General features: G+C 48.7%; 2 protein-coding genes across 5 annotated transcripts in view; one reads left to right on the forward strand and one right to left on the reverse strand.

Annotated features, from left to right (window-relative positions):
• RIPOR3 (RIPOR family member 3) overlaps positions 1–7,252 on the forward strand; it is a 39,113-nt gene extending 31,861 nt beyond the window's left edge. For all 4 annotated transcript variants that reach the window (XM_074553379.1, XM_074553381.1, XM_074553380.1 and 1 more), the window contains 9 exons: positions 756–892; positions 1,143–1,275; positions 1,707–1,815; positions 2,944–3,108; positions 3,308–3,466; positions 4,171–4,373; positions 4,595–4,678; positions 5,476–5,566; positions 6,341–7,252. In XM_074553379.1, the coding sequence (XP_074409480.1) occupies positions 756–892; positions 1,143–1,275; positions 1,707–1,815; positions 2,944–3,108; positions 3,308–3,466; positions 4,171–4,373; positions 4,595–4,678; positions 5,476–5,566; positions 6,341–6,438 (1,179 nt within the window). In that variant the 3' untranslated portion in view covers positions 6,439–7,252. The remainder of the gene's footprint in view (positions 1–755; positions 893–1,142; positions 1,276–1,706; positions 1,816–2,943; positions 3,109–3,307; positions 3,467–4,170; positions 4,374–4,594; positions 4,679–5,475; positions 5,567–6,340) is intronic.
• Positions 7,253–7,708: 456 nt separating this feature from the next.
• Positions 7,709–25,513, reverse strand: part of PTPN1 (protein tyrosine phosphatase non-receptor type 1) — a 32,771-nt gene continuing 14,966 nt past the window's right edge. Inside the window, exons 2-9 of the mRNA XM_074553383.1 lie at positions 19,176–19,266; positions 17,627–17,727; positions 16,311–16,409; positions 14,672–14,809; positions 14,053–14,262; positions 12,158–12,319; positions 11,317–11,552; positions 7,709–10,811 (exon numbers count right to left, since the gene is read on the reverse strand). Of these exons, the coding sequence (XP_074409484.1) occupies positions 10,607–10,811; positions 11,317–11,552; positions 12,158–12,319; positions 14,053–14,262; positions 14,672–14,809; positions 16,311–16,409; positions 17,627–17,727; positions 19,176–19,266 (1,242 nt within the window). The 3' untranslated portion in view covers positions 7,709–10,606. The remainder of the gene's footprint in view (positions 10,812–11,316; positions 11,553–12,157; positions 12,320–14,052; positions 14,263–14,671; positions 14,810–16,310; positions 16,410–17,626; positions 17,728–19,175; positions 19,267–25,513) is intronic.

Here is a 25,513-nt window from a genome sequence, read left to right on the forward strand (position 1 = left end):
GCGGGCACGGGGCGGCGGAGCAAAGGCAGCCCCGGTGACAGCTCCGGGCTGGTGTCTGACTCCTGGCGCTTGGGTTGGCTTGGAACTTGGTGTTGTTCGAGCTCGGCGTGGCTCCAGGTGAGCACACCCGCTCAGAAAGGCCGGTCCGTGCCCCTGTGTCTCTCCTGCCCGGCTGGCAGGGGCTGGAGTGCAGGTTTGGAGCTGGGCTGGGGAGGGATCCAGGCTGGAGTCAGAACTGATGATAGCACAACAGTCCTGGCCTCCTGCTGCAGTGGAACTCCTGGAAAAACAGCATTTAAACCCAAACCAAGCACCCTCAGAGCAGCCTTTCCAAGGCGGACAAAGGACAAAGGTGGCGGCTCCATGAAATTCAGTATTGTTAGGAAGCTCTTGGGTGCCGTGCTGGGATGTAACAGCCCCTAAGGCTGCTGCTTTGAGTTCAGAAACAGGGAATGAGTGAAAACTCTGTTAGTGACTGAGGATGCAGGGAATATCAGCTCTCACCAGCCTTGGCAGGCATGGAGATAAAGAATCCACAGAGATTACAATATTAAAGCATGTTTTGAATTTAACTAGCACATTATTTTTGGGGTCAGAGAGGTGCATCAAGAGCAGACTTCCCTGATGTGTTAAGAATGAAATCAGCAAAGCAAAGTGATTTATTATTAGGAATGATTTCAGAACCAGCAAAGAACTACTGCAAAATGGCTGGCCAACTACAAATAACAGTATTTCTTTTTCCGTTTCTTCAACAGCTGAAGACACTTCACAAACATTCCTCCATGGAGAGTTTGATGGTGGAGACAGTGCTGGAGAGTTTTGATTTCCTGAACAATGACTGCAGTGCAGACGAGCTCTCCCTGTTTGGGAGCGTGAGGACAGGCAGTGTCAGGTACTGCATCTCGTGGGACAGGCAAAGGGTCCCACAGCAGCCTCACAGGGCTGGGAAACAGCTGTGGGTCAGATCCAGCACAGAAACGCCTGACCCTGGTTTTGGAGCGAGTAATAAATATAAATAGTTACAGAAAATGCTGGTTTCTGTTCAGTGCCACCTGGTTTCTTTCACAGCTCCTGTTGAGACTGTCCATTTCAGTCCTGTGCAGTGATGAGATCTGTAACTCTCTCTTCCCCTCTCTCACCAGCACATACAATGACAACGCGCTGCAGCCCCTGGGCTGTGACTCCAGGCCAGAAGCCCAGGATGTAACCACGGGGGATGAGAACCTGGACGTGCTGCTGGTTACACACCTGAGGCTGTGCAAAGCTCTCCTGCAGGTACAGAGCAGCCTGGGGCTCCCGCTGCCACTGCTGGTTCTGATTACAGCAGAATTGGATGTTTGGTTTGTTTGATAACAGAGAGAGGCTCAGAATGGAAACTGGGTGCATTAATGCTGGGTACACATGTGTTCACACAGAAAGGGCCATGCCAAACTCTGCTGCTCCTCTCAGCCTCTGGGTTTTGCTGAAGCCCTGAGCAGCAGCTCTGCGCCCAAAGCAGGCTGCAAACACACAGGCTTGGCTTGGCTCGGGCCGTGTTTAATGAATAGAAACTGCTACAACAGGGAGCAGGTGGGCAAGGGGCTTCTGAGAGCAGAGGGGGTTCCTCACTTGTCTTAAAAGTTGGATACTGAGAAATAAATCCTCATTTATCTGGAACTTGATCCTGCCCTTGTTTCAGCTCCTGAGTTATGTCTGTTGCCTTTCAGAAACTGAGGACCCCAAACGTAGCCCAGGTGGTTCAGGAGAGCATTTTGGAAGAAGTATCAGAGCAGACACGAGTCCTGGGGGATGTCCTGGATCTGTCTGCAGAGAAAAGTGAGTGCCTGCCCTTCCCCAGGCATGCAGAGATGGGAGAGCTGCACCCCTGGGCTTCTGCTGGAGCCTCCCCAGGCCCAGGGCTTTCCTTCTAAATTCCTTGCCAACATGGGCATCATTAAACCAGCTCATCATTAAACCAGGGCTCATTCTTTGGGTCATTCTTTCTTCTACACAGAAGGAAAAAATTTGGAAAAGTTGGTCTCAGAGTAGCTGAACTGGTATGCTTTAAACAGGGCTGTTGTAGATGGTCAAAGAGCAGCAGAGCAGTCTTAATAAAATCCCCTTTTTACATCTGTACTTTTCCTTTGGGTCAGCAAACAGCCCAAATTCTGTGCCCACTTGCCAGAACAGTTTGGTGGGCACAGAATTTTGTCTCAGGTCTTCCCACTACTAAATTCTTCCATTGGCTGTTGGACATGACAAAATGCTCAAGCACAATGAGAGGCTTGGGAGACTTTTGTCCTCATGTTGGTAAACGCAGCAGCAAGAATGCAAATTTTAGTTGGAAGCATTTGGTGCCAGATTTTCTCCTGGAGCTGTGAGAATGAGCTGTTCCTGAGCAGGGCTGGTGCAGAGTGATGGGGAAGTGGGGGAGGCTGACAGGCAGGGGCTCCGTGCCTGGAGGGGAAAGTGAGGGATGGAGGGTCCACGTGAGGAGCCACCAAATGAGGGTCCCCACGTGAGGAGCCACCAAATGAGGGTCCACATGAGGAGCCACAGGGCTCCTGAAGAAATGCACGTGCTCTTGTGAAGAGCCTGAGAGCCCCAAGGGCAGAGCTCTGCCCTGGGCAAGGAACAGAGGCAGCATCCCAAAAACCCATGGCAGTGGCACCTCCTTGGCTGAGAGAAGGGCAGCCCCTTGAACTCCCAGGACGTTCTTCTGGAACTGACTCAGAGATAAAGGGAACAATAAGAGGCAAAAGAGCTGCCCATGGCAGTTCAGGAGCTCAGGGCTTGCAGCTGTGAACATTTGGGCAGCAAATGTCTAATTTTTAACAAAACCATCTCTAATACAAATACAAGTTAGTGCTGCCCCAATCCAGATAGGCCATCTGCTGCCTAATTTCTGATGTAAAATCCCAAAGCTGTTAGAGCTCGCTGACTTTTTAAAATGTTGGGTTTCAGTTATTCAGAAGGCTAAAAAGAAGAAGCAATACCTGAAAATCTGGAGTGATCTTGCAGAGCCTGGCAGCAGCATCTTGGTGACCTCGGCAGAAAGGTTCCGTCATGCTCTGAAATACACGATGATGCTCAAAGTGAAGGAGAAGTACCCCAGCCACCTGGAGACAGGTACCCCGTGGGCACCAGGCCAGGCTGCCTTCATTGCAGTGCTGGAAATTGTGCTTGTGCATTTCAAAACCCCAAACCCAAACCTTAAATTGTCCCTGTGCGTTTAAAAACCCCAAACCCAAAGCTCTCATTTGCTTCCAGCAGCTGCCAGGTAACCCACCTGCTGTTTTGTGTCTGTCCTGCTCCCTTCTCCCCGCAGTGCTGCAGAGGCTGCTGGAGCAGATCCTCACCTGCGATGGGCTGCTGCCCTCCTGCCACCTGCAAGCGGAGCCGGTGACTCTGTTCCAGTTCTATCGCTACCTGGAGAGGCACCGCATCGGCAGCCTGGAGAAGCACCTGGCCAAGCTGGCCAAGGAAGGTAAAGGCGGCGCTTGGCTCCTCCTGCAGGGCAGGCTCCAGATGCAGCTCCGGAGCAGGAAACAGCCCAGCCCCTGCACTGACAGCTTGTTTCCGTTCCTACTGCCCTTATGACCGTGCAGTTTAATCAGAACAGGAAAAGCGTGCTTGACTCCCGTGTGTGAGCATGTGCAAACAAACCCCCTGTGAAGGATGGGCTTATCTCGAGTGCCCTGAAAACAGTTCTGGGATATTCCAAAGCTGAAGCAGGCACACAGTCAGGAGCCGCCTCCAGCTGGATCCAAGGACTGAGCACAGTCTGTGCCTTGGGTCACTGCTGTAGCTGGACTCAGACACAGAAAAGAGCAATAAAATTGCAGAGGTTTCTGACCTGCATTTCGTAGCCGGAGGTAGCCAGTGCCTCGCTGGAGTCTTGTCCAACATGTGAAAGTACTCCACAGCTTTCTCTGTACTAAGAAAGAATGATTTAAAAATAGTCCTGGTATTGGCTGCATCTTCAGGCATGTGCTGATGCAGAGGACTCGTGTGGAGGGGTGTGTGTCCCGGGGTCTGTGTGTGTGTGTCCCGGGTCTGGCTGGGGTCTGTGTGTGTGTGTCCCGGGGTCTGGCTGGGGTTTGTGCGTGTCCCGGGATTTGTGTCCCGGCCCCGGCCGGGTTGTGCCCCTGGCGGAGGCGTTTCCCCAGCGAGTGCCGCTCTCTCCGGCAGTGATGCTGATCGAGGAGCTGCAGTGCCCCGGCCGGCTGAAGACGCTGAAGAGGCTGAAGGGGAAGAGGCTGAGCCGGCTGCAGCCGCTGCCGCGGACGCTGCGCCTGCTGGGGCTGCTGCAGCTGGACGAGAACCACCGGGTGGGCAAAGCGGCCACGGCCTGCCTGGCCCGGGCCGGCGGCAGCGGCAGCCTCCGGGCCCGGGTGAGTGCGGGCATGGCGGGGACAGTGGGGAACGGTGGGACAGCAGGACATCTTCCCCAGGCCCGCACCCCTTTCCTGGCCGTGTTCTGGCCGGGACCGAGCCCCGAAGGCAGCGCTGCTCCAGCGTCTCTGCCCTGGTTCATGTCACGGGTAGCCCCGCTCCTGCCGCTCAGGTTGGGTATTAAATGACTCTGTGTTTTGTTTGCTGCGTTCTGCCCCAGGCTGTGCTGTTCTACACCGATGCTCTGTCTGGCTGTGACTCGAGGCTGCAGCAGGCCGCGTGTCTGGCTCTGAAGAACCTCCGGGTGAGCGCTCGGGCCCTGCCCCAAGGCCGGGACCAAAGCCTGGGCTGGGTTTGGCAGGGAGGGGAAGCAGCGGCTGTGCCTGCCGCGGCTCCGGGCTGTGAGTGCCATCAGTGCCAGGACAGGGAGCTGGGGCAGTGCCCGGCCTGCCGGGCACAGCACGGGGTGAGAGCTCCTGCGATGCTGCGTGCTGACGGGCAGCGTCTGACTGGGGACATGAGCACGAGCATAAACCAGCAACATTTCTGTATCAGTCAGTTCTAAACGCTTAACTGTAGAAACCTGAAGTTAAATCAGGGGATATTTTAAACAATAGCTCGCTAAAGTCACAAAACAAAACTAATATTTGCATTGCTATTATAAGAAACAGCACAGATTTAAACCTTTCCAAGAGCCCTAAGCTGCTGTAATAGGTTTGCACATGAACAGGGAACCAATGTCTGCGAACAGGTACTCACACAACAGCAAATCAGGGTCGATTTGCAAAGCACCAGCTGGGATTAACCCTTTCAGGATTAACCTGAAGGTCCTTGTTGGCTGGTACTGATTTAATGGTCCCACAACCATGATCTGTACCCTGGAACTTTGACATTTTCTGATGCCCTAAAACAGGAGAGAAGGTAACAAAGGTGAGATCTTATCAGGAAATATAACTGCAAGCCAGTATGCTGGGGAAGAGAAAGGTCCTGGTGGAATTTGGATGTCAGAGGAGATGGGAGTGTGTGTCTGTGTTTGCTTTGTAGAAATGTCCATCAAACTGCTGAAAAGCTGCTTAGGCAAATTCTGCTTTCTTCCAACAGGCCGTGGAGAGCATTGAGCAGGTTGCCCACCTGTGCCAGTCTGAAACAGAGGAAGTCAGGAATGCTGCCAGGGAAACCACGCTGTCCTTTGGTAAGGCTTTTGTACAGCTTTAAAATGGTCTGAAAGAGGGATGTGAAATAGTGCAGGACCAGGAGGGGCCTCAAGTACAGCCTAAACACATCCAGGACAACAGGAATATTTCATGAACAGCTGTTTCATACCATGAAGATAAACTGTACATCACACATAACAGCCAAGGGCCCCTGATGAAATTTATAGAACCAGACCAAGGAGATCCTGAAGGATTAAGTGCTCTAGGAACCACTGAACCTTTTGAAAAGGTCGTGGATGAGGACTGACAGTGTGATGCCGGTTCATTACCTGTTCCTTCACTGGAATCCAAGTGACAAGTGACTGACAGAGGAGGGGAGCTGGTAAAATGTCAGTGCTCCCCACCTCCTCCTGCCCAGCATTTGTGCTTTTCCTGGGGGCCCAACAGCTGGAATACTGCCAGAGCACGGCCAGGCCATGCAGAGACACCCACTTCCCTGCTCTGCTCTTCCAGAGCCCACTTTGAGCCAGGCTCAGTTCTGGCATCTCCACCCCTGCCCCACAGAACACTCAGGCCCACGTGAGACAGGTTTTCCAGCTGTGACACCCCAGACTGTTACTCATGGAAAGCATTGCAGGAGGCCTGATTTTCCACGGTGGCTCCAGCAGGTTTTGGAGAGCTATTCCCTGAGGGATGTTTGTCACCCTTGGGTCCTTCCTTCCTTCCTAGCAAGGCTGACAGGACAGCAGTGTCCCCAGAGGTTCCTCAGGTGCCCTGCCTGTCCCTCAGCAGGGGCTGTTTTCTCTCCCCAGGGGAACGGGGCCGACAAGCCTTTGAGAAGATGGACAGGATCTGCTGTGAGCTGAGAGAAACTGCTCAGGAGGCCGAGATTGAAATCACAGTGTTTTAGCGAGCTGGATCCCCCTGTCCTCACAGCCCCACGGGTACCTGAGGGTTTGGTTCTGTCTGGTTTCCTTCTGTTCTGTCCTGTCCCTGCCATCTCCTGCCCCTGCACAGGTTTATTTCCAGAGGGGACAGTTTGTCCTTGCCGTGATGCAGCCTGGAATGCATTTTCTCAGTCGCTCTGCACATGAGGAAATACCAAGTGCTGGACAGATGAAAACTGGGATCTCTCAGAATGTGGATCCAGGTCTTAACTGGAGTTCAAATCTCCATCTTGCTGAAATTAGCTGCCCATGCTCCAACTCTGTCCAATATGATCCATTTTCCCAGGAAGTGGTTTATTGATTTGGCATTCTCCAAAGAGAGAAATGATCGCTGTCCCAGACCAGCTGCCCTGTCAGGTGCACAAATCCAGCACCACTGCTTGGTGGTTTCCTTTGCTGGGGCCATGCAGCTGCAGCAGGAGAACCTGGCACTCCCTGAGTCAGTGTGCAATTGCTGCAGCTCAGGCAGGCTCTGTAAGAGCTGGGTGTGCTCGCTGCATTTGCCACGTGCAGCTCTCACTGAGGGATGGACGGGTTTGCTCTTTTAAAACTCTGGGCTCAGTCACAGACCAAGAGTTCTCCTGCTCATCCCAGCCCTGGCTGGCAGGGTGCCCATGGGGAGCAGCCTGGCTTCAGGTGCAATACTTGAAAGGGGGTTGGGATTGTGTGTACATATTTTTATATATATATATATATACACATGAAACTTTTCTATTTGGTATTTATTTGTTGGATTTCATACTGTTTTCTAAAGTTCTAATAAACCATTTGAGACAAGTTCCTGGGAGTGTCTCCTACTGCTATTTGCAGCCCTGGGGACAGGTAAGAGGCGCTAAACCCCCAAGGGACAGGGCCCTGTCCTACTCCACTTTGGTGAACCCTAAAACTATAAACCAAAGGTAAGTACTGGAATTCAAACTCCAGGCTGTGCAAGCTGCAGCTGCAAACAGCATCAACATCACCTCCTGCAGAAACCAACCAGGCTGCTCAAGTTCCTGCACTTCTTACCCTTAAAATTTAACTGTTCAATGTGAAAGACCCCAAGAGGGAAATGGAGGTGGCAGGGAGGGATGGGGATCCTCTGCTCTTTTACTGGAGCTCTGCCTCCACAAAGTCCTTACAGCAACATTTAAATCCCTTTATTCTACAAACCTACCTCCCCCAACCCTCATGGGCACGTGGGTCAGACAGGAGCCCATGGATCCAGCCAGAAGCAATGACACATTCAATGAGTTCTTTAAAAAAAGAGTTTTATTGTTACAACTAAAATGAGAACTGAAAACTTGTATGGGAGATTGAAAAACTGTACAGTTGTACTCTAACCTGGGAGGCCCAGCAGCGGCTTACACAAAAGACAAGATACCTGAAACTGTATTATACCAAAACATTCAGCTTTTTTGTTGAGTTTTTACATATTTTTTTATAAAAGTTTATTCTATGGCAATCTGTAAAAAAGAAAGACCTGATGAGTAAATATTTGCTTAAGGCAGATAGCAGAGCAGCTCACTAACTTTCTAACAAGTCTAACATGGATGTTTGTCCATTTCCAAGAACAGGTTACCCAACACCCCACTGTGCTACGGTATATACACCCCCCAACTACCACAGACAGTACAGGACAGCAAACAAAATGGGCACAGCTCAGCATGGCCAGCCCTGCCCACACCTCCCTGGGCCCTGGGCACACTCACTGTGCCCAGCCAGGGTCAGAGCTGGGCCTGGAACACAGGGAAGAAACAGGCACCAACAGGATGCTCAAAGCTCCTCTGGCATCTGCAGGAGCTTTGTTTGGGTAGAATCATTTGCAATTGAATAACTCTGTATTCAAAGGAAGGATCCTTTCTTTCTGGCCATACCTGGCATTTAAAATATTCCCTCTTGGGAAGGTGGCCAGAGCTGGGGTGGGTTTGTTTCTTTCCCCAGTGCCCCAGGCCCAGGGGAGGTGTGGAAGGGCTGCCTGAGCTCTCTGGAATGTCTGTACTACACTCACTCAGCTGAAAGGAACATGCTAGCACCGGGCACACGGAGCACACGGGATCCCACGGGAAGTCATGCCAAGGATTAGGCGAGTACACGGGCTCTGATAAACACCAACGGTCCAGTGCTGAACAGACACTCAGCAACACCCTCTGAACCACAGCCACTAAGGATCAGGTCATGCAAATATCATTTGGGCACATCAGGAAGCAGGAATATAAGTTCTGTCACCTTTCAAGCAGGTGGTGTTTCATTGGGACACCGCAGACTTCACATGCACTGAGTACAAAGGGGTACAAATGGTGCCTCAGGGCAGGGGCCTGCCCACGCTGCAGAGAACAGTGGGGACAAAGCAATCACAGAATGTATCTTAAATACACAGATGAGCCATTATATATTACCATTTTTCTATACTCATTTTTCCTGTTTCCAATAATATAACTAAATATTGACTGATTACAACATTCCTCCTTTCAAGTACTGGTCTGACCAACAGTCTCACAGGTAAAGGATTGAGTCCCAGTACTACCTGAGGATTTATTATTGTACTCTTGAAAAGCCCTTGATGCAAGCTTAACAAAACACAGAATAGAGTAACTCCCACCCCACCCACCCCTCACCTACTCACCCACCGAAGGAAGAGCTACACCTACAGCCAGCTTGGCCAAAATAAATACGGAGTGGAGGGGCTCCCCTGGGCTCCTCCACAGCGAGGGCTGCACTCAGGGTGGTTAAGTGCTATAGAGCTAGAAAGACTCTAGAAATAAAACAAATCAGTAACACTGCTGCACATCAGCTGTCATGGGGCAGTTCAATCACTGCAGCTCCCAGGAGTGACTGTGCTCCTGTCCTCTGCACCATGACAAGCAAAGAAGCCTTTGCTATTATTGTTGAAACTGTGAATAATTTGGTATTGCCCCGAGGAACAGCACTGGTGCAATGCTGCCTCCAGTGCCAGTCCTCCCCACGCACCAACCCTGCCTAGCAGCACTCAGCCGTGAGCCTGGCTGCTGTGGGAGCCCACGGGGCTGCCAGCGCCAGGACGGGGAGCCTGCTCGCAGCAAAGCAGGGCACAGCAGCACTGCCAGCACAGCCCGGGGCTGCTCAGAGCCCAGCACGGCCCCGCTGGCCTGCTCCTGCCCAGGGGAGGCTGCTCTGGCTCTCCCCAGAGCCTCCCTGCCCAGCGCCACGCTGCAGAGTGAAACTGCATTTTACATTCCAAATGCTGAGGTTTAAGGACTGGTCCTTCCACGGGCCACGGGCATGGCCCCACTGCTGGTGGACATGGTTTGGTTGAATTTCCCTTTCCTGTTTCTCTCCCGCCCCTCGACCTCTCCCAGCCCAGAATATAAAAGTAAAAACAGCTTTAGAAAGGATGGTGCAATGTAAAGAGGCAAATGTGCAAGTAGAGTGCAACAAAAGTCAATGAGGAGATACACTTAGTAAAGAAAAAAAAAAAAAAAAAGAAAAAAAAATCAAAGAGCTGGACGTGTTGGGATACCCTGAGCAAATGCAGAAGCCTGGTTCTATCAACACAAATAAAACAATCAGCTCTTTAAGAACAGTTATGCCAAGATTAAATATATCAATACCACAGGCACTGCCCACAACTCAGTCTTTAAAGATGAAGCAAATTTAAAAAAAGACAAAAAACAAGCCAAAAACCAACCACAAACACACCTCCCCTTCCAAAAGTTTACATTCTTCAGGTATGTGGGTTTCTTTTTCTTTTTTTTGGGAACTTGTCAATGTAAGTCATGTATTTGGTTACAACACTTGGAGAGTACAAGCAAGTTTCACTTGTGCCTAGTTTTTTTGAAACAAAAGAAAATGAACTGGCTTTTTTAAAAAGTCTAAAAACAACAATGTGTTGTAATTCTATTATTTAGTTAAAAAAAAAAAAGGAAAACAAAAAAGGAAAACAGACTATTTGGCATTTTCTCTGCTTACTCCTGAATATTTCAAGGCCCTGAGATTACAATATTATGTTCTTGGGACCACAGGGCTGGATAAAACCCTAGTGCATCAATCAATTCTCTCATGAAGCCCTACCCAAAGTTCTGGCCTTTCCCCTAAATCTACCTGCTGTGAGCCAAGGCTGCCCTGCCTGGCGGGGCTCCGCGGAGCCGGGCGCGAGCGGCGCTCCTGCCGCCCTCAGTGGAAACACACCCTGTAGCACAGGTAAGCTCCCGCCGTCAGGAACGTGAACATGCAGATATTCACGAGGAAGGGCTTCCAAGTGGCCACCACGCTCTCGTCCTCCTCCTCCGAGCTCTCCTTCACCGACTCCTCCTTGCGGGGCGCGAGCCGCGGGTTGTCCCCCACCGGTCTCCTCCGGGCTTCAGTGTCGTGACTAGTGCTGGGGACAGAGGGAGGGACACTCAGGGCTGGCTGGGGATGAACAGTCCCTGCTGCAGGAGAGAAGCCATGCAGGTGCTCCAAGGGCAGGGAACACCACAGAGCTGGAAAGCTCCTGGAGCTGCAGCAGCCACCAAAGCACAGCCTGTCTCCGGTTAGGACACAGCTGGCTGCTCAACAGAGGGTTAGGAAGAGCTTGGGAGGATTCTGTGCCCTTCAAAGAATAAGCTTTTACCACCATCTGCTTTCACTGCTCATCACAAATCTGCCAAGACAGGCAGTGACAGAACCCAGCTCACACCCCCAGCCGGGTCAAGGGAACACCAAAGTTCTAACCTCAAGCACCTGCCCAGAAAGCCAGGAAGGGACAGAATGTGGCTGCTCGCTCAGCCCTAACCCCCAAAGTGCATCTCAGGGTGGAAGTGAGCATCTCCTCCCCTCTGTCACTCCCTGCCTGTGGCTCTGTGTGCAGAGCTGTCAGGGGCAGTGGGTGCTTTGTGCTTTACCTGTCTGTGCTGGGGGCCGCAGCTGAGCGGGCCCTGCTGTCTGCAGCTGCCTCCTCCACGCTGCTGAGCGAGCTCCTGATCTCCTCCTCCCCTGCCTGGGGCTTGCCCAGGAGCTCGGGGTGCTCGTGCATCCTCCCGTTGTGCATCTCTGAGGTTCTCTTCGGGGGCCTGGGAGGTGGGGGGGTGTGCTCAGGGGGTGGCTCCAGGTCCTCGTTGGAGAGCTCTTTCCACTGCTCCTTCAGGGAAGGACAAACCTGGTAAGCTTTTCTCTTCCAAGCTGCTCTAACTTTAAACTTTGCCATGGCAGAATCTTTACACTCTACCTTTTAATTAACTCTTACAAGGCTCTTCATTTGCATTGCAAAAAAAGAAAGAAAAACCAGACACAAGAACTCCAAGCCCAAGCTACATGGACTACACAAAACATATTGGCCATAAAAGCAAGAAATTCCAATCTGCTTCTAAAAAACTTAAGCACAAAATAAAATCTATTTTGCTAGAGCTCTGCTTACCATAAAAAACCCTGATGAATTTAATCATGGCACTTAAACTTCAGGCATATTAGAAAACTTGTACTGTCTGAAATTCCAGGGGAGGCTGATGCAGCAGCTCCACCCCAGTCACTGTGCAGGAAAGCACAGGAGGCACCTGCTACAAAACAGGTACTTTTGGAAATAAATAAAATACAGCACTGTAAGTCGTGATAGATTGTAAAGCACTGTACATAAAAACCCCATAAACATGTACTGAAGCTGAAGCAAGCACCAAATTTGAAGCTTCTTCCCATCCTGTTCCTCCCACCCACTTGCTGCAGCTCTCTGGAGCTGCCAGGAGCACTCACTTGCACTGAAGCATCTCCCATGATGAATTTTGCCCCTTCAATAACAGCTAGGTAGGAGAAGCGGAGCTGGTCTGCAGTCTGGATGAGCCCCATCCTGTACTTCCTCATCTCCAGGAGAACCTGCTTGACGTCCACGGAAGAAGGATCTTTCCGTTTGTCCATCTGCAGATAGAAATGTGAAACATGTTTTCTGCTCTGAGGAGGTTCACTGCAGTGACTCATTCTGTGGTAGGGCCCTCATACCACCCTCCACACTACAGAATGAACAAACTCACACACAACTGCTATCAGCAGCTCATTACTGGGTCTCCAAAAACACTGAGGGGAAAACACTGGGCCTCAAATATGCTGCTTTCCCTGAAGGCAAAGCCTATCTCTGTGAATCACTCTGAAAACCGGAGACCTCCCTTCCCCAGACCCAGAATGGCCACTCAGGAACCAGACCTGCCTTGGAATGCACTCATGGAACAGTGGAGTAAAGCAATGGCAGATGACAGGAACCCTCCCCAGCCCCAGCTCCTTTGCAGCCCCCCCTGGGCTGCTCTGTGCAGCAGAGCCGAGCAGAGAGGGCAGAACAGAGAGAGCAGAGCAGAGCAGAGAGGGCAGAGAGAGCAGAGAGAGCAGAGAGAGCAGAGAGAGCAGAGAGAGCAGAGCAGAGAGAGCAGAGAGAGCAGAGCAGAGAGAGCAGAGAGAGCAGAGAGCAGAGAGAGCAGAGAGAGCAGAGCAGAGAGAGCAGAGAGCAGAGCAGAGAGAGCAGAGAGAGCAGAGAGAGCAGAGCAGAGAGAGCAGAGAGAGCAGAGCAGAGAGAGCAGAGAGAGCAGAGCAGAGAGCAGAGAGAGCAGAGAGAGCAGAGCAGAGAGAGCAGAGCAGAGAGAGCAGAGAGAGCAGAGAGCAGAGAGAGCAGAGACAGCAGAGCAGAGAGAGCAGAGAGAGCAGAGCAGAGAGAGCAGAGAGAGCAGAGAGCAGAGAGAGCAGAGAGAGCAGAGAGAGCAGAGAGAGCAGAGCAGAGAGAGCAGAGCAGAGAGAGCAGAGCAGAGCAGAGCAGAGAGAGCAGAGCAGAGAGAGCAGAGAGAGCAGAGCAGAGCAGAGAGAGCAGAGCAGAGAGAGCAGAGAGAGCAGAGCAGAGAGAGCAGAGAGAGCAGAACAGAGGAGAGCAGAGCAGAGGAGAGAGAGCAGAGCAGAGAGAGCAGAGCAGAGAGAGCAGAGCAGAGCAGAGAGAGCAGAGAGAGCAGAGCAGAGAGAGCAGAGAGAGCAGAGCAGAGCAGAGAGAGCAGAGAGAGCAGAGCAGAGAGAGCAGAGCAGAGCAGAGCAGAGCAGAGAGAGCAGAGCAGAGAGAGCAGAGCAGAGCAGAGCAGAGAGAGCAGAGAGAGCAGAGCAGAGAGAGCAGAGCAGAGCAGAGAGAGCAGAGCAGAGAGAGCAGAGCAGAGAGAGCAGAGCAGAGCAGAGCAGAGAGAGCAGAGCAGAGCAGAGCAGAGCAGAGAGAACTGAGCAGAGCAGAGAGAGCAGAGCAGACAGAGCAGAGAGAGCAGAGAGAGCAGAGCAGAGCAGAGAGAGCAGAGCAGAGAGAGCAGAGAGAACTGAGCAGAGCAGAGAGAGCAGAGAGAGCAGAGCAGAGCAGAGAGAGCAGAGAGAGCAGAGCAGAGCAGAGAGAGCAGAGCAGAGCAGAGAGAGCAGAGAGAGCAGAGCAGAGCAGAGAGAGCAGAGCAGAGCAGAGCAGAGAGAACTGAGCAGAGCAGAGAGAGCAGAGAGAGCAGAGAGAGCAGAGCAGAGAGAGCAGAGCAGAGCAGAGCAGAGCAGAGAGAGCAGAGCAGAGCAGAGCAGAGCAGAGCAGAGAGAGCACAGAGAGCAGAGCAGAGCATAGCAGAGCAGAGCAGAGGCCCTGCAGAGCGCCTTACCAGCAGCAGGCAGGTGTCCACCAGGCAGAAGGTGCCCGACCTGCCGATGCCCGCGCTGCAGTGCACCACCACGGGGCCGTGCCCGGGGCTCAGCGAGCCCGACTCCCGCACCTTGAACAGGAAATTCAGGAACGACGCCGGCGACTCCGGCACCCCGAAGTCGGGCCAGGTGGTGTAGTGAAAGTGCAGAATCTCTCGGGTTTCCTGGCTCTGCAGAAACAGGGGGTGGGTACAATCAGGACTGGGAACAGCTGACTGAATTCCAAAGTTTCACCAGTCTGAGGGAGCTTTTATAACTGCGCAGCCAAGAAACTCATTACAAGTAATGGTCTCTTGTAGGGAAGGGCTCCACTGGGAGCAAAGGGAATTTACTTGTTTCAAGTTTAGTTATTTCAGTACAGTTCAAAAGCTTGTGTCACTCTGGGTAGGGCTGACACATGAAACTGCCCGGAGGGTCCCCAGGAACGTCTCATAAATACCCAAGAGTTCAATTTCCACAACATCTCATGCAGGATCATCAATCCAGGACAATTCGTGACCATCAATTTCCAGCCCTTGTTGGTGAGGATGTGAATCTCACCCCAAGGAGAACAAGGACTGGATGAGAGCTGGTACTCACGGTCAGGTTTTCCAATTCCAGCTGTCGTACTGTGTAGTAGGATTTGATATCTTCAGATATCAAGGTTAGTTTCAAGTTTGTATCTTCAAAAAACATTTCTTTCTCTTCCTTCCGTGGCCAGTACTGTGCACACTTTACCTAAAACAAGTAGGAGACGTATAAATGTCATTACCCACTCCTGACTGAATTGCAATTTTCTTATTAAGGTTTCCCAGAGAGATGAGCTCTGCAGAGACTGCTGCATGCCAGGGACTTTAATGAGCCAACCAAATGGGAAAGCAGCACATTTTCAAGTGTGCAGGAAAAATCTGGGACTAAAATACTCATCAGCAGCACGAAAAGGAAAGTCTGCACCCAAGCTCCTGACACTGAAATGTGGGGTCCTGTGCCTGGGAGAATTGGCACAGGATCCTGCTGTCCCTGAGCCCCTCCTGTGCCCTGGGATCAGGATCGCCCCCGACCCTCCCCTCTCCCAGGCTCTGCACGGGGCTCAGGCCTCCTTTGGTAAAGGGCAAACAATGGGGCCAAACCAAAAGTGGTAGAACGACGCTAAACCAACAGCAGGCTCAAGACTAAGGTGATTTCAGACAGCATTTCAATAAACAGAAAACCCCTGCAGCATTTTCTTCATAGGCAGACTGAGAGTGCTTTTGCTCAAACTAATTCTAATTTATTTTGAAAATACATCCTCTTGTTTATCAGGGTGTAGAATGCAGCTATAATTCTCTGCACTTTTTGTCTGGATTTATAAAAGTTATAGCAATTGCCTTAGTGTCTAATTTCTCCACAATGTGTCTGCAAACAATATTTTGTCGTGCTCCACTCTAAGTCTCCCACTGCTGTTTGCTGAGGAGTGTAAGCACTGCCCTAAGGGATCACAGTAATTTGTTTTGTTCAGAACTAGAGCAGTGCAGAGACGGAGCAGGAATGGTTGAAAGGAAGAAACTATTGTAAAATTTGGTTACCGCATCTCTTTTGAAGATTAAATTTCACTTGCAGTAAAAAACCCAGCAAAACACTGAAAATTCCAGACTGTAGTTTATTAAAGCACAGCTCATTGCCCAAGAATTTTCCTGATTATTGGGAATGTTTTCCTGATGATGCAAAAGCATGTACCACCCAGTTATCACTGGTGGATACCCAACACCCTCACTGCCCTCCTCCAAAACGTCTTTGCACGTGATTATACTTCCTTGTGTGCAACAGTGACACTGGAGGGGACAGAGTGCCTCCGGGCTCAGTGTGTGATGGAGACCTGGAGCCCCAGAGCTTCTCTCGCCACTGCAAAGCCACTTTTCACACTGCAGAGCCCCGAGAGGTGCAGTCTGTGCACAGCGAGAACAACTGCAGAGCCCCTGGTGAGCAGCAGAGACTTCCATTTGTGTGCAGTCATGGTGTGTTTGTGTTTTATTTTGGCCAAATTCACAAGAAATTAAGCCCCACAATTACAAACCCAGCGATTTTCTGACTGCAGCAGGATCAGTTCACCAAGTATTCAATTCCAGGTACAATTTCTTAGACAAAACTACTTGCAGTCATCCCATCCCATCCCATTCCTTGGGTTGGTTTTACTTGGGTTTTTTATTACAGAAAACCATAAATGTGCTGAACACACAGCTAGAACTGGGTGAGTACTTACGGATCCCTTTTCCATCACTCTGTTCAACATGACAACACCACGGCTTTTCTGTTCCCAAACCATCTCCCAAAAGTGACCACAAGTATTTGGCAAAGGTCCCTGCAGAGACAGAATCACCAGAAATAAGCATTATTTTCTGTAAATGTCAGGGCATTCTTCCCCAGTAACAGTCCCTGCACAAGGCAATGGATTCAAAGTAACAAGCAACTTCTCATTTAAAACTGTAAAAAAATGCAGTGAGATGGCTTTAAGTTTCATGCTATGAATTTACCCATGAAAGCATGGTTAATCTTTTCCCCCCATACATAAGAGGAAGAGAGACACAGTCTCATTGTGAGAACAGAACTGGGAGTGAAAAGTGCTGCATTTTCTTAGGAAAGATACACAAAGGTCATGGGGAAATAAACCCCACTGACTGAAAGCAAAAATAACATCTGTGTCACACTGCTCTATAATCCCTCATCCTTATTCATGATACTTGAAAATTACTTGACTAAAACATCCAAAAGACTGAAAAGATGCAAAATCAGTAACAAATTATATGGTTTTCCACAATCTTCACAGATTTGCCTTGGGATGGAATGAAACAGTGGCTCCTTTTAAAGACTATCTATTCCCAAACTAGATTTCCTTATAACTTCCTACTTCTGCTATGTTCCTTTGCTATTTTCTACTCTGAAGCTTGGGTTTGATCCACTCCTGTGCTCAAACAGAACAGCAGCTCCTCAGGAAGACTGACTGGATGTAAATAAAGCCATTAAATGTGCATCAGGACAGAAACCAGGATCAGTCACAGCACCTCTGACTGTTCCCCCCAGAGCTCACCCCTGGGATCCACCCCCATCCTGAGGCAGGGCATGGCAGCCGTGCTCAAAGGACCATTTTCACATCGCACACTGCTCTGCCCATTTCTTCCTGAGAAGATTTATCTCTGTTCTTTAGAAACAGGAAGGAAGAGCTGTCACTTGAAAATATTAATCCCAGCCTACCTTTATCTAAAGCGTGGGAGGAAGGGGTAAAAAAAGAGCCAAGATCAGAGATCAGGACAGTCTCCAGGGAAATGAACATTTAGCACAAACAAGAAGCCTGGCACAGTTGCTGGCTCTCAGAATAAGACAACAGGGCATGTGGGTACTTTTAATTTGTTATACAGGTAGGTGGGGAATTGACAGATTCAGGGAAAAGCAGTGACTTTTATACACACACAGATGTTTGTATGCACTTAAGTAGCTTTACAATAAAGAAAACAAATAGAAAATCCATGAAAAACAACCCCAGCCACCATAATACTTTTATAATCCACTGCCAGCAATTACCTGGGTAAGGATGTAGCTCCTTTGGGCCTCTTCCATTTTTATCAAACTAGCATTGATATAGTCATTGTCACCTTGGTTTAGCTTAATTCGACTGTGATCAACTGCAGCACAATTAGAAAGCACAGGTTAATGAGTATGGAACAGTGCAGGCACATCCTCATCAGCAGGGGGGTCACACGCTGAGCTGTGTGTGCAGTGCCCACTGGAACAGCCCCTCAGAGCAGGAGCAGCTCCCACCTCACTCCAGGGGCACTCTGCAAGGTGAGGCACCTGAAATCATCCCCACTGCAATCTGCAAACCACAGCACACTGACCTATCCCTTCAGTTAGCAAGTTGCTGGTTTTAAATAAATCTAATTACACAACTGCTTATCTTTCCAGCTTAAACATTCAAATACAGCTTGTTCAAGGTTGTTAAAGGTTTGTCCAAACATATATTGGGAAAACAGGACAGAGATCTTTTATTCTTATAGGTATTTAGCTACTGTTCCCAACCTGACCACCCTTTCATGTACAGAAAAAATGATCAAAATTCAAGAAATACAGCAAATGTAAACTATTTGCTCTTTTGTTAGTAACTTGCTCCACTTGGGACTAAAGAAACCAAACCACCAATTAAAAAAACTCAATACACACAAGAGTTCCCACATTTTGCAAGAAAGCAAACAGACTGGGAACAGGATTATCTAAAGGCAAGAAGGAATTTGTTACTCACAACCTCAAACATTAGAACTGCTAGTAAAGCAATTACAGTAAAGCATTACTGTTCTGCTTAACTGCCCCAAAGGCTTCAGGAGCTTTAAGCACCAAGGCAGAAGTTCTGTGCCGCAGAGCAGCACCTGCCCTGGCACACAGCTGGGCACCTGGCCTGGCACACAGCTGGGCACCTGCCCTGGCACAGCAGCTGGGCACCCGCCCTGGGACACAGCTGGGCACCTGCCCTGGCACACAGCTGGGCACCCGGCCTGGGACACAGCTGGGCACTCGCCCTGGCACAGCAGCTGGGCACCCGCCCTGGCACAGCAGCTGGGCACCTGCCCTGGGACACAGCTGGGGATCTGCCCTGGGACACAGCTGGGACCCGCCCTGGCACAGCTGGGCACCTGCCCATCCCCTGAGCTCCTGCTCTGCTCCAAGGAGCTCAGCTCTGTCCCTGGCAGAGTTCTGTGCCAGCCTGCTTCCAGAGAGGCACTGTGCCACCTGTGCTGCCTGGCAGGAGCTCTGCTGGGCGGGAGCTGCACAGGAACCACCCCTGCAACCTCAGAAATGCTACTTCAGCCACCATTCTCAATGGCAAAGCAAGTTCCCCTCTTCAGATTTCTGCCCACAAATTCAGACTCTGCTGTGTGCTGCCCTTGTATAACCCTGTGGATATAAAACCATCCTGTGACACCAGTCATAAATAAATAAATAAATAAATATAATAACAAAGAGTTGTCCTGGGTGCTTATCCACCTAACAGAATCTTGTCCTTACAATGAGCATTCAGCTGTGGGAAGTCATTAGAAGCCAACAGTCTTACAAACAATGGAAAAGAAAGTGTACTTACAGGGGCTGACATCTCTGTACCTATTTCTATTCTTGTTTCTGGGATGTTTGGCCACTTTACATGGAAAATCACTGGCTTCATGCTTGATGTCCTGCAACAAAAAAAAAAAAACAAGCAAACCCTGTTACGTATGAATCCATCTAATTTCATACCATTGGCTATTTTAAGGCCAATACCCATCTGACTTCACATCTTCATGTGAGGGAATTCTGGACAGAAAGCACTTTGGGCCTCCAATTAAGAATCGAGTTTAAATTTCTCAGAATGCAACACTAACATTATTTATTAAAATAAATAATAAATAGTTTGCATAATAAAGCAGCACAACATTCACCAGACATGATGCCTTTCAGCTCCTGAAGGAGCAGGGTCTCTGCCCCAAAGCACTTCCACATAAACTGCTTTAACCCCTTCTTTGCAGCATCAGTGGAAATATCAACGCTGCTTCTGACTCAGCACAGTGAAAACATTCACTGTGATAGAAAAGAACTTGCCTGCCCCCCTTGGCATCACACACACACAGAGTGATTTGTCTAAGACCCCTTTCACCAACATCCTGAGTTATCAGCACCAGGTCACAGAGCTGCAGGGGCAAAGTCAGCTGTGCTCAGCTAAAGCAGATGCAGCGCCTCAAACAGATCACCAGGGCTCTCTCAGATGGGCTTTTCCAGGTGCATATAATAGCTCAGCTATCTGAGACCATCTCAGAAGTTAAAATAAAAAGAATTCTGCTGTCCTTGGACATTAGTCCCAATTTGCTGAAACAGAATTTCACATTGTAAATAAATACTGTGTAAGCACAGTTCTGCATACAAAGAATCAAGACTTTTTCAAGTGGGCCATCTACTGCAGCACATTACCTGTTTATCTCTTGTGCTGCATTACTCAGGTATGTACCAATTTACCCTGAATGCTATATGTCAGGAGAAGAGTTCTGATTTACATAAACCTGCCCAAAATTAGCACAGTATTCCAAACCTGAAATAAGGGCTGACATCAGCTGCCAGCTTTTTATAACTGAACACATGGCTGCCAGTATTTCTGCTTATGAAGAATGCAGTCTGGAGAATATGATCTGGACTGCCACAGTCTAATATCTCAAACACGAGGCAGCTAAAATGGGTGTTTTCACAAATTTGTCTCTGACACTAGGTTAGTGACTTTGTGCTTTACAGGGATTTATTCTTCCATACTGATTGTACAGGATTAACAAGAGAAAAAAAACAGGGAACTAGGAAAAATGGTTTTCTAGATCACTAACCACATTTCCCAAATGTGTGTTGAAAATCCCCAACACCAACACAACTTCCCCCCACAGGATTCATATTATAAAAGCATCAAAATGCAAACCAAACCAAGATCCCTAAGGAGTTTTCCTGTAAATACTGGGCTATTTTAGCAGCAGCACTAATACACAGTTTCATTTCACAGCATTAACAGACTTGAAAAAAAACCTGTCCCTTCTCCTAAAACTAAGTAAATCAAATGCTTCTTTACAAATTGGCATTATACAAAGGAACTCTAATACAAAGATTCTGCACTGAAGCATCCACATGCATGTGCACACACAAACTACTGCCAGTCCCCAGGAGTTCCACAGATTCCAATACCAACATCAGGAACTGAAAGTGGCAATTAATTGTGCAGGGAATAGAGAGCTGGCTATTACCTCACCAGCAAATATCATCTTTTTCAAGATGCCACAGTGCCTGAAGGTACTTGGAGAAAAAAGGAGTTCTAGAGATGCTGAACTCTCACAGGCACAGAGAAAATGGAAAGAAACAAGTCACAGACTATTTAAAACCAGCCGTGTATTTCTGGAGCATGTTTCAAGAAACAGGAAAAACCACGGGCTGGGGGTGGGATGGCAACAAAAGAGGGATGGAAGCATGGCAACAGGCAAGCTCTGCCTGGTGTGGAAAGCCAGCCAGCAGCCAGCACTGCACTGCTGAGCGTGAGGAACACGGGAAAATGGAAAATCCTGGAGAGCAGGCATGCCTGCACATCACACAGGGCACACTCTCCTCAGCAGTGGGGGGAAAGTGGTTTGGAGTTTTGGTTGGGGGCTTTTTTGGATATGGAAGTTGCTAGAACATCTAAAGTGACCAAGGAAAATTTATCATCCAAGGTCACTTCCAGGATATGAAGCTGGCTGTAGTGGAAATGCAATTGCCTTCAACAGAGAAACAGCCCAGTGCCCACAGGAGCTGTGTGGCCACGTCAGGGGCCTTGTGACACTGCTGGAGCCACATCACCACTGACACCACCACGCTGCTGGCAGGGTAGGCTCAGAACATGCCCAAACAGTACCACGAGGTCCCCACGCTGGAGAAATCAGACTCATTCACAGCAGGGAATTATTGTGCTCTGAGGAACTTGAGGCCACAAGATGTCACGAGAACTGGAGGTAGTGGATGAAGGCAGGGATTCATGCAGTTACAAAACACCTTCTTGAATCACACCCAGTCACACTGCAGAGATCCTGTCTGTCGAAAAGGAAGCTTGACATTTCATTTAAAAGGTCGTGCAATATAAAACTTTAAAGAGGAAGGGCTAGAACTGAAGTCAGTTTTCCCAAGTCAAATGCTTTGGCTTTGGAGCATGAGTCACCTCATGGCACTCATCTCCTGGTTTTAAGCCCTGTCCCCCCAATATTTTGGGGTGGAAAGAGGAAGTCTGCTGGAGCCCTGTTCTTCAAACGGGAACTTCCTGAGCCCTGAGCACTGCAGCACATTGGGCTTCACTTTCCCCATCCTGCTCAGATGCCAGCAGGAGATTCAGAAAGAGAAGATGCACCTCAAAATCCCCAAGTAGATATTCTGTAAGACCACAGGGAGAGTGGCCATGCCATCAGCCATTCAAGCACACTGTGCAGATTTGTGTATCAGTGTTTAGAGCAACACTAAAGGTGCAGTCTCAACGTCTTCAGCTTCACCAGACCCACTCCCAGGAAGCCTTGCAGCAGGGCTCAATTTGATCACACTATCTAATTGCACCATAAAGCCTGGAGCAGATCGCATTCAGAGATAACAATTTACTGTCATTTTAGCAGTTGTGCTCCTACGGGAAGCAGCAAATGCCAAGATCTTATCAGGGGCTACGGAATTGCTCCTAATCCATCTACTGAGGCACTCACACTAAGGACAGCACTTCACGAAAATTATATATAAAGACTTACATAAAAAAGTAATCTTAGCTAAAATACAGGTTTCCTCTTGAAGCTGCCACTGAAGAAAATGATGACATGATACTGCTGGAAAAGGTGGAAGAGTAAAAGTTACAATAAAGTGGAAGGTGCTCTTTCCCCATGATGTCAGGCTGGTTTCAGAATGGAAATACCCCTACAAATCCAATGAGGTTGCAAAGAGCTGGAGAGAAGAGCACAAGAAAACCAGCAAGCACCAAGAGATTCACAACAAACACCTACTTTACACAAATGGGAAAAGGTCTTCAGATTCAGCATGGGAGAGGGCAACCCGAGACCCTGAACTCACTCCCCAACAAAAGAACTTCATGAAGATATAAAGCACACACAACTGCTCAGGTAGCCCACCTTGACAAGGAAGATTTGATTTCTTATCCTATATTAAGCTTTACATCAGGGTATTTGGGCAAGAACAAGAAATGAGGATGTAACTCGTAGATACGAGGAAGGTCATCTAAAGATCAGATAAAGGAACAGACAGCTGCATCACACAACATAAATCTTAACAAGCAGCTGCAGAACTTTAGCCAGCCAAGTGAAATAAATGTGGATTTTAATACCCTTTAAAAACATTTTATCTGGTCTGCTAATTTTGCTTTCAACTAAGATATGGTAGTGTTGATTTGCTTACTAATCTCCCTCAAAAATAAAAAGAAACCAATTGCCTGCTATGTGAAGCTTCTTCCTGAGGTTGAGCAGCACAGAGAGGAAAGGACAGGCTTGTTTAAAGTTCAACACCACTTTTACAGGAGGTCAGAATAAATAAATAAATAAGAAATCCCACACTTGCAACACGGTTTCCTAGAAAGCCCCCTGCTAGTTCAGCACTGCCCGGGCACCACGAGCCAGCCGTGACCATCAGAGGGTTTGTGACACCAGTCAGCTGCTGGCAGCACGGAAATAACCCCAGCAGAATGTAAACTGGCCGTGGCTGCCACATTAAATCACATCAACACGTGGCAAAGTGGGCTCATTTTTCCCAGGGCCGTATTTATCACAGCTAGCAGGTATTCCAGACTGTCTCTCTGCACTGACCAGCTCCAAGACGCCTCGCTGGAGAGGCTCCTGACAGCAAACCCTGCAGTCCCTCGCTGCAGCCACTTCACAGGGAGATAACTGCACGCTGTGGGTGCTCACTCTAACACCTGAGTGCCTCTCAGGGCCTGGCAGCGCCTCCAGAAGGGACAAAGCCACGGATTTGTGCCACTTCCACGCTTCACCAGTGCATTTTTCTTGCACGTTCCCAGAAGGAGGGCACTGCTGCCAATAAACCACAGCAACACCACACAGCCCAGCTGCTCCGATTCTCAGATTGCCTCAGTGTCATCTGCAATGGGTAAAAACTGATTTTTCAGTTCTGGTTCTTATGAGCGTTGCAACACACACAGGGAAATCAAAGAGCTAAACTCTAGTATCAGGTTAAAGAATTACATGAGACTTCTCAAATTTCAGTAAGTTCAAAATATAGTTTGTCCTTGAAATTTATGACCCATAACAGAAGAAGTTCAGAGCTGCTGGCAGGAACATTCTACTTCTGCTGTTTTGTAGCCATGTACTCACTGCCAAAACAGGAAACAACTGAATGGAGTGTCAGCGTAAGAAAACAACTCAAGTTCCCCTCTTCTTCTCCACATCCATCTCTATTTTTCCTCCCAGATATTCAATCTGCTCCAGAAGTGCATCTTGGACATTACTGGAAGGATAGAGACGTTTGAGAATGTGAAATGGCTTTTTCTTGACAGCTGCTGTGCAAAAGCAAAGCTTTGCTATCTGTACCATCAAACAAAGTCAGTGCCAGGAAATAAACCACACTCTCATTAAAGTGTCAAGATGTTCTAACTCAGTTGCTCTTCTTCTGTAAGAAAAGTAACCACTGCAATGAGATCCACATCTTCATTTGCCCAAACATTAGGGGTCTCTACAGAAAGAGTTCTGGTTTAACCTCATCTCAAATAGACTGGTGCATCCCACAGACCAGATATCCACATAACTCCTAAAGGAATTTAGTCTGCCTAGCAAATCCAGACCTTAATTTGTTTGCAGTATGGTTTTGTGTGAGTTTAAAAATGTATCATTGCTGGCCCATAGGGCATTCCAGGCTTCACAGACTGACAACTGTGGTTATAAACAGTCCTGCTTTCCTAGATACCTAATATTTTCATTCTGACATCTCCCAAGCCATCTAAGAGCATTATAGCTTTTACAGAGCTACCACCAAAAAAACACAAACAAAACCCAAGGCTTTGGAGGTTTCAAAGGAGAAAAAAAAAAAGACATGAACGCTGCAAATGCTAGAACTAAGGATAAAAAACACTTCTCACACCTTTCCATGTGCTGCATAACCAAGGCATTTCCTAGAACTCAGACAAGCTGCAAATGGCATGTTTAAAGCTGGAAACAAAAGGACAAGAAATGCCCCCACTGCAGACAGCTTACAGTTTCTCAAGGGGATCTCTGGCTTCATGAAATATGAACCATGGAAGGATGTACCACGGAATTTTTACCCATACTCACTCAGAGCCCTCTACTCTCTTTCAGAGATACTGTGCTGATAACCTCAGTTAATGTTAAGAAAACAAGACTGTACTATCTCCCCCAAATCTTGCATCATCCATTACCACCATTCCCCAAATCTTGTGTAATCCATTACCACCATGTAATCTTAAGAGATAAATGAACTAATTTGATTAATAAGTAAATAAGATAATCAAATGTAAGTCTTGCTTCCTCACCAGGTAAAACATTCAAGGTCTTACCAGTTAAAAGCTGAACAGATCTTTACAGATTCTTTTTCCTTTTCTCCCATTTTTGATGCCAGTGTATGCATCTGCTCCAAGACTCCTGGCTCTGAACATATCCTGCTCTTCTATTCAGTTGGGCATGCTGCACGCTGCCCACTGAAAGAATACAAATTTGCAGAATATCTGGTGTTACCTGCAGCTGAGGAGGAACCTGAAAGGCCTCTGCAGAACCAGGTACTGTCCCAGCAGAGAAGGACATTATCACCTTCTGCCTGAAGAGATTCCAGGACATTGCTTAGGACTGGACCTGCTGCCACAGCTGACGGCCCCTAAATCAGTTGGAAAGATCATTAACACACTCATCTAATGACCTGTGCCAGCCCCACTGCAAG

The sequence above is a fragment of the Zonotrichia albicollis genome, chromosome 17, assembly GCF_047830755.1.
Source record: "Zonotrichia albicollis isolate bZonAlb1 chromosome 17, bZonAlb1.hap1, whole genome shotgun sequence".
NCBI lineage: Eukaryota > Metazoa > Chordata > Aves > Passeriformes > Passerellidae > Zonotrichia > Zonotrichia albicollis.